Genomic DNA, 17625 nt, shown 5'->3' on the forward strand with positions numbered 1-17625 from the left:
TAATATCCAAATTGTTGTCTGGACGATATGCAAAATTGGGATATCGAATATTTCATAATTTGTACAATCCGACCCCCCAAACATGAAAAGAGCTGAAGGAAGTTAAAGAGAAAACAAATAACGCATAACCCTCTAAACAATTATATGTAGCGATTTTAAATACTGTAGGGGTTTGTTTGACTGCATTTTATTTATTTTTTGTACAAAATCACGATCTTTCCTCAATTGCAAAGAGAGTAAGCTGCTACTAAACCCTTCACAGCACGACTTTAACATAGTAGGATGCCCTGTTACTTTATCCGCGACAGTAAAAGACCTGGGTGTCATACTAGACCGCAACCTGTCTTTTGAAAAGCATATTTCATATGTTACAAAAACAGCCTTTTTCCACCTTAGAAACATTGCTAGGCTACGTAATATGCTATCAGTCTCTGATGCAGAAAAGTTAGTTCATGCATTCATGACCTCGAGACTAGATTACTGTAATGCTTTATTAGCTGGTTGTCCTGCATCTTCAATAAACAAGCTACAGTTAGTCCAAAATGCAGCCGCTAGAGTTCTTACTAGATCAAGAAAATATGATCATATAACACCGATTTTATCATCACTTCATTGGTTACCTATAAAGTTCCGTATTAAATACAAGGTATTGCTTTTGACTTATAAAGCTCTAAATGGTTTAGCTCCAGTCTATTTAACGGATCTTCTATCGCCTTACAATCCATTGCGCTCTTTAAGATCACTAGATTCGAGGCTTCTGGTCATTCCTAGGATATCCAGATCCACCAAAGGAGGCAGAGCATTTTCACATTTAGCTCCGAAGCTCTGGAATAGCCTTCCTGATATTGTTCGTAGCTCAGACTCTCTCTCCCAGTTTAAAACTAGACTGAAGACGCATCTATTTAGCCAGGCATTCATATACATTTTTTATCTTACAGTTACTGTAAATTCGGCCTCTAGTTCATAAACGCCAGAGGAGAACTGGCCCCCGACTGAGCCTGGGTTCTCCCAAGGTTTTTTTTTTCTCCATTGGGTCATTTGATGGGGTGTTAGGACACCATTAGGTCACTGGATGGAGTTTTTCGGTTCCTTGCCACTGTTGCCTTTGGCTTGCTCAGTTGGGGATATTCAAATTAATTAACCAATCATACCATTGATTAGCTCTACCAAACTTGGATGTCTTTTTTTTCCAGTAATAAACAAACATTGTTAAGTTGTTTTGATTGATACTGTGAAGCCGCTTTGATACAATCTGTATTGTGAAAAGCGCTATATAAATATATTTGACTTGACTTGACTACTAATGTGCAATATACAACTACGAAGTTCTTACCTGTGTGTTATGACGTTTCTTAGGTTGAAGCAACAATCCAAAATTGTAAAGAGTAAAGCTGATGTACGATTAATAAAATAGCTGTCAGAAAAGGCAACATATGCGTTGTTTGTGGAAAAATGATCTGAAGTTAAAAAGTTTTTCTTAAATGTCTGTGGCGTCCTCAAGTGGTGAGCTTCGTGATTGCATCATTAGAAAATTGCGTTGTATAATGAATCCAAAAGATGGAATACATTTTCCCAAGAGATCGGTTTGGTACGCATTACAAACCGAACCATCCCGGTGGTTGGACCATTTTTCCTGCCGACCAAAATCCGCGCTGGAGCGAACACCACAACATTGCGCAACATCAAATGGCAAATGTAATGAAAGCGGAACGAAACTCATTACTTTGTGCTTCACGGACCGTTTATCAGTTCGGACGAATGTCAGTGCAGCGCGAGCCAATCTTGATTAAGCGACACCGTTACTACATAAGAGATCCAGTAAACAAAGCATTTGAATTCGCCACTTAAGTAATAACATAGCTGAGAGATCTAGTGAGAAGCGTTACAATTTCTCCATTATTAACTGATCAAACAGCGCTGATGTGAATGAACTAGTTATAGGTTTTAAGTCCACAGATCATTCACCATGGATTTAATGTAGTAACACTAACTTGTAACCATGGAAGTTTGGGAGAAATATTAAAATGCTTTCAAGTACGTCACACATCTTTTTCCAGCACTTCAAAACTCAAATGTTATTTAAATGTTATTTTCAATGTGATGACCAAAACATTATGTGTTCATGCTTCAAAGATTACCCCCATTTATAAAACAAAGTTTCAAGATGTAGGAAAACTCACACTTATTTAAAAATATTTTTTCTTTTATTAAATAGGAAATTTCTATGGCATTTATTTATTTTTGCTGTATCGAAAACGTACCGAACCGTGACACCACTGTATCGTATCAAACCGAACCGTGAATTTTTTTAACCGTTACACCCATATTAAAAATATAAAAGAACAATAAAGACTTATTGAATAATATTTTATTATTTTAAAAAGTTTAGGAGTCTTTAAATCAATATGGTCTCATATCTTTATGTACTAGTAATTCTATACAATAATAGGTCAAATGCAGCAAGTCAAAAGACCAATTTGGACCTTCTTTGCCATTTCTTTGAAGGATTGCAAAAATATCGTCTGAATATCGATATCGAGATATTGAAAAAAAATATCGAGATATTCATTTTAGTCAATATCTCCCACCCCTACGGTGGATAGAACTTGAGAAACGGAGTGTACTGATGTCTTCCCGCGGGTAAAACAACATTCCTTCTTATGTTCTTTTGATGCTATACATTAACTAGAAGGAAGAGATGATCGGTTCACGAGCAGCTTTAAGAGGCTCTACAGCGACCTGTCACAACGCATAAAAGAGCCACAAAACGGTATTGTTTAAATTTCTTTAAAAAATGACCAAATTTGAAAGTTGAGACTTTGTTTCATATCAAATGTAACCTGGTCTGTCCTGTCTGTCAGCGCCTTGTCAGTGTCCTCTTTGCTCAGCGATGAATATTTCACTGTGTGAGAACATGGTGTGTGGCGTGAGAGCGGCGTGGCTTGTCGGACATAGCAACAGTAACTAAAGGGGGCGTGTCTTTGCGAATGGTCAATTAATAATGAAGTCATGAAAACTGCATGCACAGTAATAATACAAGATTGACAAACAGTTTAGAGTAGCTTTAGATAGAGTTTAGTATGTCGACATTTCAAGTCTTATACTTCCTGTTGGGGTCCTGATTAGCGAAATTTTTAATGAACTCCAAGAGATTGCATAATGACAAGACTCAATAATTGGTGACTATTTCGTACCTAGGCTAGCTTATATTTTTAATATGTATATAATTATTTCATTATTAGTTTACACATATATTACTTATAATAGAGTATTGCCACAGTAGATTATAGTTTCCAAATTTTACTTTTAATCTGAACAGATAATTTTGAGCAATATAAGAGATAAACCTGAATGGGCTTTTTCAGTACAATTAGATGTCACGTCAGTTGCCCAAATCCCTCATTACAGTGCTGCATGCACACACACTCAGTTATTCATGCACAGTTAAACACACATATACAGATGCACTCAGCCATACTGCAACTTGCTTTCTGTTTTCCTGTCTCCCTTTTGTTCATGCTCTCTCTCACCCATCAGGCTCATCCCGCTATACCCCTCGCTTTCTGTGTTTGTGGCACTGGCTGAGAGCATTTTAATGCGAGCCCATTAAGATCAGGCAATATTTAATGACCTGAGCAGAACTGCTCCGGCAGCAGAAGACCAGTAAAACAAATGTGTTTGGTCTGTGGGCTCATTATTCTATCAGCTTTTATTGAGCCTGCTATTATTCCAGGCAACACACACACACACACACACACTCGCACGCACACACACACACACAGGGAGAGCTCTCTTTCTAACAATTTCATCTTCTGCTCTCTCTCTCTAAACCAAAACACAAACATTCATACATTCACGACGCAACAGTGCCATGACTCTCTATGTGCGTGATCTCTCTCACACACAGGTACAGAAATTAATGAGTGTTTTATAGATCAGGACCGAATCACGGCGGACTCCAACAGGGCAGAGAGCTGGATAATTACTTAATATGGTTTGAGCTCACTTTGAGGTGTGCGCCTGTGATACTCATTAGAATCATGCCGAAACTCAAACTAGAACTCATTAAAAAGGCAAGCCAAATTCACACTGCCACTATAGTCATGACTAGAGGTCGACCGATTCATCGGTTTTGCCGATATATCGGTACCGATAGTTTAATGGGTGGAACTATTGTTGTCGGTAAAAATCCATACCGATAGTTTTTCCGGTTTGCATCCGTTGCTGTAGCGGTTGAGAAGAGTGTGCTGTCATTACACAGGACAAGAGCGCTGCGAAGAGACTGCTGGCATTATACAGAACGAGAGCGGCCTTTAGAGGCCAAATAAAAACTAGCGACATGTGTTGTTCATTGTAACGTGCGGCTGCAGGCGGCACGGAGAGCGTTGACACTTCAGATACACATTTAAAAAACTTGCAGCGAAATGGTATGAATACAGAACACTACAGTCCATGTTGCCAAATAATTATAAAGTAATTCATTTGTTGACTAGATGCTGCATTAGCAGAAAAAGAACAGAAGTATGTTTGCCGTCAAGGCTGTGAGGACTCTAACACAATCAAACCTGACCCAAATGTTTAATGTAGCAACTGTTACCATTTATTTGCATTAGTTTGTATCAAGCTGGCCACTTTTATGCATTCATTAGCTGGGGAAGTTGCATATTTAAAGCTAGTAACTTTAAGCATATTTAAAGTTGCATATTTAAACATATCACAACATTGATATGTTCATGCAGCCGACACAAACAAATCAGAAACGCATTCGATTAAATTATTTTTTATCACTGCAATACATATTGTTATTTTGATTAGATAATCATGTTCTAATGAATAGATTAGATAATGAATGTTCTAATATAGAAGCAAATTAAGTGAGAGACAATACATGTAATATACATTTATGTTATTTTAATGCTCTGGCCTTTGCAGATATTTAAATATGGCCATCTTTAAGCGTAGCAGACTCTTTAGATTTATATGAAATGGTTTACAACACTTGATTACATTTTACATTTTTAGCAGTAACTAAGGTTAATACATGTTGCTGTATTGTTCATTGTTAGTATGTTAATTTCAACATTTACTAATACATTTTAAATTGAGTTTTAATTTTTATTTTATCTGTTAACCTTAGTTAATGTACTTTGAACTAACATGAAACATGAATGATCAAGGTACACTTGCATTGCTCATACATCCTTGTTAACAAACTTGCAAACAAAAGGACTTGCAAAGTGTTACCTATGAAATTTACGTAAGTTTCTAGGTTATAGCTAAAGCTAAAGAAACCTGTAATATTTTAATCAGGGTTCGTACAGACTCTGTCAAATGAAATTCCAGGACTTTCAAGGACTTTTCGGCACTTATCAAACAATATCCTTATTATTTTTTTTTATTTAGTTCATTTTATTTTTTTACTCAAATTAAATACATATGGTATCTGATGTCCCAGCTAACAGACTTTTGTTATAAGAACGTTCTCCAAATATTCAGTGTTGGTTCTGGGAACGTGAAAAATGTCCAGTTTTCTTGACGTTAGAGGAACGTGTTTTAAAAGGTGTAACGTTCCTCAAACGTTCGTTCAACTTCATTTTGATTTAAAATTCAACATTATAGGAACGTTGATTTCTAACATTCCAAGAACATAAAAATATCCAGTTTCTTTAATGTTACTAGAATGTTATTTTGAGGTTAGTGTGATGTTCCTGAAACATTCTTTCAATCATCTTTCGAAAGAGTAATAAGAACACAAACTACAGCTTTATCCAGACACAGCCTTAGATAAACTGAAGATAAAAGACATTAACTATCAAGATCTCATTAAAAAACTCCACAAACAGCATCACCAGCCTCACGTATTACTAACCAGACTGACTTTATTTCTGGCACACGTCTAGAGAAGTTCTTATTGAGAATTAAAAGATTTAGATGTTGATGTCTTATTGAAAATGTTTCGTTTGAGGTCACCATCATGGAGATCAGTGTTTGCTTTAGTTGGGCTCTTGACCCTTGACTTTCATTAGGTTTGTGCTTTATCAGCAATTGCAGGTGTTCATGGAGAGCATATCTGCACTGATAAAGTGGATCAACATGTCTGTTATAATGACAGACAAAAAACTGCGTTTCCTGTAATTTATGACATAACGAATTGAAACACTATTGAAAAATATGATTTGTAACATTATTGCTTCAGTTGCTGAATGTTGAGTTCTGTGAAATTAAATATAAACCATTGAATTTGCTGTAGTTCTGTTGCTTTGAGTCATTTATACACTCACAGACATCAACATTCTGTATATGAAACACAGGAATGGTAACGTTCTTCATGGCAGCATACAAAACACATTCATGGCTCCCAGCATGCATTGTGGCATGAATAAAATATGCATTCAAATTATTTTTTTGATTGTCACCATTGTTGAGGTTTGTATGACAAGTACTGATGTCTTAGGATGTCATTTTTAACTTTTGAATAGTTTTGGACAATCTCACACAAATTTCTTCAGCTAAAAATGATTTTTATGACATTAGTGAGTTTATTACATTCATCTTGAACTACTTTTAAGTTCCAAAAGTAAATCACTCATTTTAAATTACAGTGAGTGCAATTGTTTAACTGCAGTCCTTTGTCTGTTATTAAAGCAGACAAGTTGATCTGCTTTATCAATGCAGAAATGCTCTCCATGAACACCTGCAATTGCTGATAAAGCACAAATGGACCGCAGCGTTGATTTAGTGTGAAACAATTGTATCTTTTCAACAACAAAAACGAGATACAGATACCGTAACCAATCCCGGAATTTTCACTGCATTTGTAATTTTTAAATGTATTAGTAGATAAACCAAAAGAATATAAATCATATTAGGTGGCTAATTTCTAATTGGCTTGTTTATCAAATATATATTTCAATTATTTTCATGCTTAATTAAGCCTGCTAAAATGCATTGTATGAGCTTCTGTTACTGTACATTCTATTGCTCTATCATATTTTATCTTTCATTGAATAGCACAGCACATACTTAGACTAGAGCAGCTCCAGAAGGGTTAGTGCTGAGGATTGGGTCAGTGGTAAAAATGTTTAAACATTTGTAACCAGTGAAATATAAATTATTTAATCCAATTTTGATACTACAACAAAAACTGCCAGCCTAATTAATGTGAATTTAAAACATTATTAAAGGTAAGCAGCCAGCAACAAAATAAGAACGAATAATCAACTTACAAATAAATATAATAGAACAAAGAAAGGCTACAAATGAAATAAACAGTGTTTTTAGAGTTTTTCGGGTAGATCTAATAGGTACAGAAATTTGAATAAAGTAATCAAATGTGAAAAAATTGCATATTCATTACTGGATAAATTAAATATAGATGGATCTTTTTATAAAGTTGAAAAGGGTAGCCTATTTAGTAAAGAGCAGTGAGTAATGTATTGTCCATTGTTTAACATTACCATTAAAACAGCAGTGGGTTTGTTAAACTGCTGACCGAACGCACGGACCCCATTAGAACATGGCTACGTTCACTTGAGATATAACTGACTTTGTTTACTAGAATACTCGCCAAGATGGGTGTTTTTACAGAATTTTGTGTGAATTCGTCCGTACAAACGCAAGACGTGAAAGCACTGGCGTAGCCACAGGTGTGCCAGGGTGTGCCGGTGCCACCCACAGTGGCAGCTGGCACACCTAAAATAGATGCAGAATTATTTTTTAAAGTTTTAATAAAAACGTTTCCTAAACTTGGCCTATTGTTGTTTACTTAAAATATTTGTACATTTAAAATCTATTTTCATTTTTAAATTATTATTTAAACAAAATAATGTTAACAAAATATCTGCCGACATGCGGACTGCCAACCAATCCGCAAACAGCCGCTGACTGGTAATACGGTTGTGCTGTTGAGGCTCGGGCAGCCTCATGAGGACAAATGGAAACAAATGAGCGCAGATCACACAAAGAAACTTTATGAACATAGAGCGGTTAAAAAAATTATGTGGAGTTTTTATATTTATAACATATGATATGATACATACAGTTAAGCAACATCACGTGACCGCGAGTGCTGAATACCATCACGACTGAAAATATGACACTGATTTCATATGACAGTTCAATAAACAAGTAATTAATATCAAGTCACTTACATTTTAGACACAATATTGACTGTTTTTGTTCTATTTGAACAGGAAAATAGTTCCAAACAAACATCCCAAGAACCACAGCGCAGCTCACCTGAACACGTAACTGCATTAATTAATGATTCATTCAGCGCTTTGAATGCATCGATTGAGTCAAAGATTCAATGACCTATTAAACAACTGCCTCATTCCTTAACGATTCAGCCGTTTGAACGAATCATTTGAATAAATGACTCAATAACTCACTCATTAAGACGGACACCTGCCGCCCCCTACTGGTGGTTTAGTTTCATGTTTAAAAGTAGGCTATAATTCTTTCCAATATGTCATATTTGTATCTTCAAAAAATATTTAAAACAATCTCATAACATTATTTAATGCAGTTGTAATTTTTCAGTGTAAATTAATTAATTTGATTGGTAACAGCAGTGTCTTATTATTTCAATTGAATTTATTGATCAAATCTAAGAATTTAAAATGAAAGATGAAGCATACATTTAAACCGATTTCTGGATTTTTACTTGGACAAGAGAATGGCCGATTTACTTGTTCTAAGGACAAGCACATGTAAAGCCTTAATGTTGAGCCCTGAGTTATATTTTATATACTGTAGGCCTAGTTTTATGTTTATGTGGCAAGCCGGTTTTACACATCAGCCCAGTCTATTCTGTAAAGTTAGTGATACGCCGGGTCTGAGTTTTTTTGCACATTAATTTGACAATAAATGTGGCAAACCCAATTTTTCTTATGCACACCCAGAGACGCTTTTCTGGCTACGCTAGTGCGTGAAAGACAACTTAACTCAGTATTCGCGCGCGGAGACGCCGGTTTGCGCGCTGATGTTTGGGTTCATGGAACTTCTTGACTGCAAACGTCCAGTAATAATGTAGGGAATCACTCGTTATATATACAACAGGTAACAGTTCATGTTTTACTTTACTTACATATACGATTTAGTTTTCATCCAAATAACACGTGCTGAGTGAACGATTACAATCAAGAGCATTCAACAGAACTGCGCTCTCTCGTCAGTTAACGTTAATAAAAAGCTACATGCCTCGTTTTATTTTCTTAGCCATTGACATCCGACTGAACTACTAATTCCACTGATGTCTGTTTAAAGGGATGTGCTCGACCAGCTCGCGTGTCTGTGCCGCTGCGCGCTCAATCCACAGCACGGTTTCCTCAGCTCGCGCACCACAGCTATACACACACTGCCTGGGGGGCCTATCGGTTGTTGGTATCCGAGCATTTTTACGAATACATGAGCTCGGTATCGGTGCATCCCTTTAATAATTCAAGCACTTTTCAAGTACCTCTTCAAAAATATGGCTGTTTTCAAGGACTTAAATTTCAAAAAGTCAAATTCAAGTAATTCAAGCACCTTAAGCACCTTGTACGAACCCTGTTTAATGTTTAAATTATTTTCTGTAGAATTTGTTCTGTTCTCATTTTAATAAATTCATATTTATAGATTTATTTAATTTAGCACAATTTAGTTCAGCACCTTTTTACTTTTTTACTGAGTGTTGTGTTTGTTTTAAATACAGTATCCATTTTAAAAATATCGGTTGATTAATCACTTATCAGCACTAGACCTCTACCACTATACCTCTAATCATGACGTAAATGCTGTAAATGAGAGGACAGAACCACAAGCAAATAAAAATGTTTATACTATTGAATATAGCATAATGCCATAGAAAACATCCTTGAGGTTTTCAGTGCTTATTCTGCGTTCCATTAAGCATTGGTGGTTTGCTTCTTTAAACAACTTTGAATGAAACACAGCATTAAAGTGTCAAAGTGCAAGATGACAGATGCAGTCTCAAGCTTACCTGGCTCCTGCCTCGGCGACGGTAGTTCCTGCGAACGATGTTCTTGTAGTTCTCATTCTTTTTAGTCAGATAGTAGAACAGGACACACTCAGCCACCGTCTGTGAGCAGACACACACAACACTTCAAACCTTACTCGTTCTGCTCATACTCTGAGTTCATATTCATGCCGTGCACACAGCCTGCACTGCAAACAATGAGATGTGGAGGACGGTATTAATAAAGATGCAGGTGTACCTTTCTCTCCAGAAAGGAGGCTATCAGGCCAAAGTTTTTTGGGTGCTGGATAAACCTGCAGTGAAGGAGAGGAAGAGCTGTGATACAGAGCAAACACATACCTTCCAATGCTATATTTAACCATTTCATTATTTGAATGACTTTCGTGACACGGTGGATTCGTTTGGTAAGGTTCCTCATTCACTCAGTAAAAGTCATGCTTAAGAACTAGACTAGATCTCTCTCTCACTTCCTTCTGCTGCTGACCTCTGCACCATGAGCCCCTCTGCTGCCACATTAAAAACAAATTCGGTGCAGATTGGTAGTGATGCACTGAAGTGAAAATCTATCTGCAAAAATGTCCATATCATCACATACCTACAATGTCAAGTCAAACTTGACCTAAAACTGGTGTATGTGTTTTTTTTTTAAATTGCAGAGGAGATGTAGATATGGTCACATTTACCATTGTTCAATAAATTTTCAATAAGAATACACACATTTTCTGGGCAAGATTATCCCACACAGATTTTTGTTTCAAGTTTGTCATGCGAATTTGCCATGTTGACTAACAGATTTAATAGTCATACTATTCATATGGGCTACTACTGTTATAGTGCTTTTATAGCACTTCTTTTGTTAAAATTAAGGATGGCTCATGGCCACTAAAACTCTATTGCATGTTTATTTCAGTTGCATGCTATTTTCAGCTGGCCTGTAGAAGTCTGCTCAAGTAGTCGTGCTTACTTCAGCATCAGCACAGATTTCAGTTGTTTTTTTGTTTTTTTTACTAGCACTGCACCTCTAACAAACACATCCACATGCACAAAAACAGCTGAGCTCTTGAAAGCTCCTACATGCTGATACATCTTACAGATTTTACAACTACTCATTCATTCATTCATGCAAAATCAACACGCACATCCACACAATGAGTGCAGAACGTACTTCTCACGAAAAGTGTCCTTCTCCTGTTCGCTCCACATGTTCATGACCTGTCTATCTTTGTAGACCTTCATGGGATCGTCCATCAGCCCGTTCATGTTGATGAACTTTATCCTCTGCTGTTCGGCATCAAACAACATGGGGGGAATGACGGCTAACTGACGCATCTGCTTCTCTGAGTTCTGCAGAAAGAGAAAGAAAGGCAAAGAAAAATAAATATTTAAAAAGAAACAGTCATTTCACAAGCAAAGTCAGAAACAAGCAAATATGTGGACACTGAATCTGTGTCTGAGTTTAGGAAGTAGATCAGCCACAAAACCCTCCTTGTTGTGCAAGAGACCTTGAGTTTTAAAGTCACTTTGATATTTGTGCACTTTCCAGACAGGCACACATACATTTCATTTTCCAGAGTATGCTTATCTGTTGTGTGTAACAGCATTTCCTATAGAATCGTTTGCAGCCCCTGAGTGTATACAATACTGTTTAAGAAACATACATACACTACCGTTCAAAAGTTTGGGGTTGGTAAGATTTTTTTAATGTTTTTGAAAGAAGTCTCTTATGCTCACCAAGGCTGAGGATTCCTGAAAGTTCAAAAGAACAGCATTTATTTGAAATCGAAATCTTTTGTAACATTATAAATGTCTTTACTGTCACTTTGATCAACTAAATGTGTATTTGGTAAATACAATTTCTTGTTTTTTTTAATTACCATTCTAAACTTTTGAATGGTATAAGATTTGATTTATTGATTCAAATTTCAATAGATATTTTTTAACAAAAATGTATCTCATAAAATTCAGACTGCAAGGTAACAACTATAGTAAAGTGTAATCTTCAGCTGTGGTGCTGTAGATTTGACACTGAAAAGCAGTGCAGGAAACACTATGTGTTTATCAAAGCTGCACTCCTACCTCTTGCTCTGAAATGCCATCGATGATCTCAGAAACCTCATGTTCGCTGCGGGCCCCTGAGGCCAGACCTCCACCTCGCTGAGCCACTCTACTGTAGAAAGATGCACAAATACAGACGTTAACACATTTCTATCAGCCTGAGCTTATGAAACCACAGATGATGACCATGCAAAAGTCTCCAAAGCTCAAGATGCTATATGACCACTCACTTCTGCATGCGTTCCTGCATCTCTCTCTGTTTGCGGATCTCAGGAAACTGCTTTTCATAGTACTCCCTCACTTTGCTCTCTTTGGCTCTGCGGCGTGGGTTATTCTCAATGCGCTCGACTTTCTTCTCCCAGGCCTCCATTAGCTGGTCGTAGCGCTGACAGAATTTCTGTTCCTGAGCACATCAGTCAGAATGTAAAGGATGAAAATCAAAATCTAGGTAGAGTACACTGCAGTAGAGTCATCAATAGAGGAAACTTTAAAATGAAATTGATTACAATAGCTAACAGTTCCAATGTAATTTTTAAACACCCCATCATTCAATAACTTCAATAACATGATCACTTCAACCACATCTATGGATAGCTATATGCTAGTTAACTAATATTCAGGTACAGGGAACTCCACAAAGCCGTCCGGCTCTGTGTCTGTGTGTGTTTGTCTGTGTCTGTGTCTGTGTCTGTGTGTGTGTGTGTGTGTGTGTGTGTGTGTGTGTGTGTGTGTGTGTGTGTGTGTGTGTGTGTGTGTGTGTGTGTGTGTGTGTGTGTGTGTGTGTGTGTGTGTGTGTTTGAATGCTATCACTTACCCACTGCTTGCGAGCATGATTTCTTCTTTTGAAATAGAGAATGAGCTTCTTCCTCATTGCCTGATTTCTGTAAAGGGGAAAGTTAAAACATTAAACTTAAAAAAAAAAAAAAAATTAAATGGCCATTTGTAAACATCTTATTTGCATGCACACATCAAGAGAACTTCAAGCCCAAGTTTACATACCAATGAGCTTTATTTGATAGAAAGGAACCCTAATCATAAACATTTTGCATACTGGCCCAAGATAAAGAGCCCACCTATATGTCCATAGATATGACTTGGGTCCCTCCTTCAATGACATAGAGTGAGTTAGTTAGCTAGCAATGCAGGTCAGATTAGTAATCAGCCTTAATTCTCTCACTCCATACCGATTAATTCCTGGCCGCCAACCTCTCACACGACAAATGTCACGACCATTAATCTACTCTCATCCTGCATTAATGATTGATCCCTACATGAGGGTGTGTGTGCACCTGGTTTCAGATATCTCTCAGACTGTGCATTTGACATGTTCTACTGGTGTTCTTAGATCTCTTTAAATGGTTGGTTAATACATGTACGTGTGCGATTGAGATTAATTGTGTAGCTGCAGAGGTGGCACAGTTAGCTGCTGTACGAGACACACTGGAACCTAGAATGCAGCTCAACGCCCATAATCTACACACACATCACCTTTTACACAAATATTTCTCACTGATGCTGCTCAGATCAATAAAGGACTCCTGAGTACAAAACCTTAAATTGAAAGGTTGAAATATTCTCTCTCTCTTTCTCACACACACATTTGCCGGTCTGAATATTATGACGCCACATACGCCATCATAGAAGGATTACAGAAAATTGAAAGTAGGGGATTTGTTAGCCACAATAAATAAGTGATCATATTTTATACTTTTTTTGTGCTTCTCTGTGCAACCAAGAAAACTGTTCAAAAACTCCAAATGATCTTCAGCTGCATGATGCACGGGGCTCAGAACCAAAATTACGAAGACCAAATAAATTCTGTAAACGAACTAACATATAAGGAACAACAATATTAGAATATTAATTGGGCTCTATGCCTGTGTGCCTACAATGCTAGTTCTCAGTTTCATCCCTCAATAATTATAAACTGCAGTAATAGAGATGGAAAATAAGCATAATTGTAATTGGTTAAGCTTCAGATTTCTAAATCTCTCAGTGGACACAGTTGTTTGAGCTTTTTAAGGAAATAGAGAGAGACAGAGAGAGGCATACTCACATCTTGATGTTCTCATGGTACTGTTTGGTATCAGACGGCTGGTTGTACAAAGGCTGTAGGGGAGACAGATGAAAGCAGTAGAGTTCAGTTTCACACACACAAACACTGCGGTCACATCAAGGCAGCCCAGCTCTGGGAGAACTTTTCTTTTTCTAACGTCCCATTTTTCAGCCAAGCCCAGAAACACAAAGAAGATTGTACTCTCCAACATCATCCTGACATCATCATCATGCACTCGTTTGAGAGGTCAAGTAATTTTGGAAGTGAAGGAAAATGGATGTGTGGCAGTAAGTCTCTTCTCTGTCACAGAAGTCCAGAGCATTTGATCAAATGGGCGGCACTAGAAAGGTTGCTCTATCATCTCGATTATCAAGACATTGGAGGTCACTTCCTGTTTGGTTTCTAATGTAATGGATGAGTGGAGTTGTGCCAAACGCATATGCACGAGGTCAACAGCCATGTTGTTAACAAATAGGCAGCAGTGTATGTAGCCACACAGACTCGCAGGCTGAAGGAGTTCATATTTCAATTCACACTGTGGAGGTCATGTTACAGCAGTAGGTTTTCATACACCTCAAATGTGAAGCTCAAATAAAAAAATTTAACCAAAAATTAATGATTTGAGAAATCAGCTCATTCATTTTAGAAAAACCTGTTAAATATTAAAATATTGCGATGGTTTTGATGTATGTTGTCACAGAACATGATGACAAACTGAAGACCCTGTCAATGTCAACTCTGACATAACTGGCTGATGTGACACATGACCCCATTTATCTTTGAAAAGTACACTGTGAAAGTACATGAGCTGATACTGCTATTAGGGCTGCAACAACTAATCGATAAAATCGATTATAATCGATTATGAAAATCGTTGTCAACGAATGTCATTATCGATTAGTTGGTCTGCTTACGTCACGGGGAGCGTTTACTGGTACGCACACACACGCAAGGTCTCTCTCCCTCAGGCGCTCTGCCGAGCGCGCGCGCTACACGGTTTGGAGCAGTCTCTTATGTCTCGCATGCGCGCTCTTGCTTGCGCGCTCTAGATTTCGGAAGTTTGAACTAATTCGCGGGCATCAGGGAGCCGCAATCAATATGCGGGAGACTCCCGGGACTTCCGGGATCTTGGGATGTCTGTATTTTGTCTCGAGCATCAGGTTGCGCAATCAGTTCGCTCGCAACGTAAGTGATGGATTAAAATAGCGCTACCGCAGAAATAGGTTAAATTAAAACGGTGTTTACAAAGCGAAGCACTAAATATAAAGGCAGTTAATAACAGCAGCAGTAAAATATTGTTTTTTAGTCACTGTACTCAGTGGTTTTCAGCGAATGCTTGTGCACTAATGCATAATTTCTCCTGTCCTTTACTCAAGCCTGTTAGCTTGCTGGGTAACGTTACCTCCATTCCGTTCTCTTTTTATAGCATTTGTCTACTAAGTTTTAATTGTTTTTCAAACGCGATCTACTGCGGCTCTACGTTCACACAATTGTTTTCAGTCTTTCTATATTTATTTAATCAATTTATCCTTATATTATTCTTTTATATATTATATATAATATATATTATATTCTTTATCCTTATATTCCTTATATATAATTAATTTTAAATAAAAATTAAATTAATTATATATTTTAGATGTTTTTAGTTTGTTTTTAGTTCAGATATTCACATCTGAACAACATGTCTGTGTAAATTTGTTTTAACAAAAATTGTGTTAAAACATAATATGTTGGATATAATTTTTTTAACAATAATTTATGTTTGTCAACTTGCCATCAGCAATTATCATTAAAAACAATGCAAATATTGATATTAGTAAAACTCAATGTGTGGCTTTTGCACTTTTTAAAGTACACTTTTACACATAAATACCCAGATTTACGGTTTTATTTAGTTATAATAAAAAAAAATCTAATTTAATTTCTATCCGATTAATCGATTAATCGAAAAAATAATCGTCCGATTAATCGATTATCAAAATAATCGTTAGTTGCAGCCCTAACTGCTATAAACTAATATATTGGGATCAGCTGACACGTTAAGTTATTTTTAATAGTGAAGATTGCTGGGGGAAAAGACGGACGATATGTGAAAAAAAGGAAGTAAGGATATAAATGTGGACTCACCAGCTCTACTCGGGGTCCGAGTCCCTCCAGGATCCGGTGAGCCTCCTCTGCTTTTTTCTGTTCAAAAAACACACACATGTCAGCAGCACATCACCACAGCAACACACCTTACACTCTTTCTAGCGCACACACATAAACAAGCAAGTGTATAAGGGATGTACTATTAATAGAGCTCTCAACAGAATACACTCGCTGCCCTTTGCCATCTACCTCTCTCCCCTCTCTTTATGAAAGAGGAAGACGAGGAAGGGGGGGGGGGGGGGGGTTAGGTGGATGGGGAGGTAATCCAATTAGATGCAATAAAGAAGAATTTATTACATTATGTGCTGTCCTGCTCAAATACAGAGAGAGTAAGCAAGAGAAAGAGAAAAAAAGGAGACCTAATAGGGATATGGTGACAAAAGCAGCAGATTGCTGGCAGTTTAGTGTGGCTTGTGTCTCTCTTCCACACAAACAAACAAAACGAAAGCCCTAAAAGTAAAATATCTTTCTCTCGCGCAAACAAAACTAAAAGTTTTTAAGAAGTCACACACAGGTACTAATGCACCCTCTTAAAGTAATGGGGTGATTTTATTCCATTACTGAGATTGGATAAATAGGGCACTTTCTAATATCCATTGATGCTTACTTCATTTACCTAGTGTATGCAATATATTCTTGTTTATGACCTCACTAAGAGCAGCTCACACTCTGAAATTTTTTTTTTTCATTCAGCAGATCTAATGACTAGATAAAATGCTCATATTTTAAATAGACAATCTCCTTCACAAAATAAGTAAACAATTAGCCTGTCATCATCATTTTAAAGGGGACGCAACATAGAAAACAGGCTTTCGCTTGCTTTGACAATAGTATTGTGAAACACTCTTTATAAAAACTGAACTGAGTCGTTCAAATATCACTGATTATGACGTCAACCATGAGCACATACAATTATGACCACCCACATTTACATAACTATTCAGAATACAGCAACTTCAGCCGCCCTGACATACAAAATACTCATTTCATATAAGTAGGGCTGCAAACAGCATCTGATCATTCTATTAATTATTTATTCAATTTATCTTTTTTTCTTATTACGAAGGTTACAATTTAAATAGTAATATTATTTAATCCTTTTAATTACATAGTGTAACTTAAATCTACTATTAATTATTAAAGGGCCCCTATTATGCTATTTTAAAGTTTCCGAATGTTGTTGTGGAGTCTCCTACAACATGTTTACGTGCATCAAAGGTAAAAAAAACTGTTTAATTTCCTCATAATATACATTTGCACATCATCACATTTTCAATGATTCTCAAATGACTCGTCAAATGAATCAATCCCTCCTCTCTGCGAGCTACTCCGTTCTGATTGGCCAGACAGCTCAGTCTGTTGTGATCGGTTTACCATGTACAGC

At 36.9% G+C, this 17625-nt stretch overlaps 1 protein-coding gene across 9 annotated transcripts in view; it reads right to left on the reverse strand.

Annotated features, from left to right (window-relative positions):
* Positions 1 to 17625, reverse strand: part of ncor2 (nuclear receptor corepressor 2) — a 152897-nt gene that overhangs the window by 37778 nt on the left and 97494 nt on the right. For 5 of the 9 annotated variants that reach the window (XR_013201227.1, XM_077224504.1, XM_077224501.1 and 2 more), the window contains exons 7-15: positions 16221 to 16277; positions 14091 to 14143; positions 12849 to 12915; positions 12265 to 12437; positions 12056 to 12146; positions 11711 to 11725; positions 11145 to 11323; positions 10218 to 10272; positions 9983 to 10081 (exon numbers count right to left, since the gene is read on the reverse strand). Coding sequence is in view for 8 of the 9 variants with exons in the window: in XM_077224504.1 (XP_077080619.1) it covers positions 9983 to 10081; positions 10218 to 10272; positions 11145 to 11323; positions 11711 to 11725; positions 12056 to 12146; positions 12265 to 12437; positions 12849 to 12915; positions 14091 to 14143; positions 16221 to 16277 (789 nt within the window). In the remaining variant the exon portion in view is untranslated. The remainder of the gene's footprint in view (positions 1 to 9982; positions 10082 to 10217; positions 10273 to 11144; positions 11324 to 11710; positions 11726 to 12055; positions 12147 to 12264; positions 12438 to 12848; positions 12916 to 14090; positions 14144 to 16220; positions 16278 to 17625) is intronic. The other 4 variants (XM_077224506.1, XM_077224505.1, XM_077224503.1 and 1 more) reach the window with 1 other exon arrangement.

This window comes from Siphateles boraxobius, unplaced genomic scaffold (assembly GCF_051911475.1).
Source record: "Siphateles boraxobius isolate OS27281-9 unplaced genomic scaffold, OSU_SipBor_1 9, whole genome shotgun sequence".
Classification (NCBI taxonomy): Eukaryota; Metazoa; Chordata; class Actinopteri; order Cypriniformes; family Leuciscidae; genus Siphateles; species Siphateles boraxobius.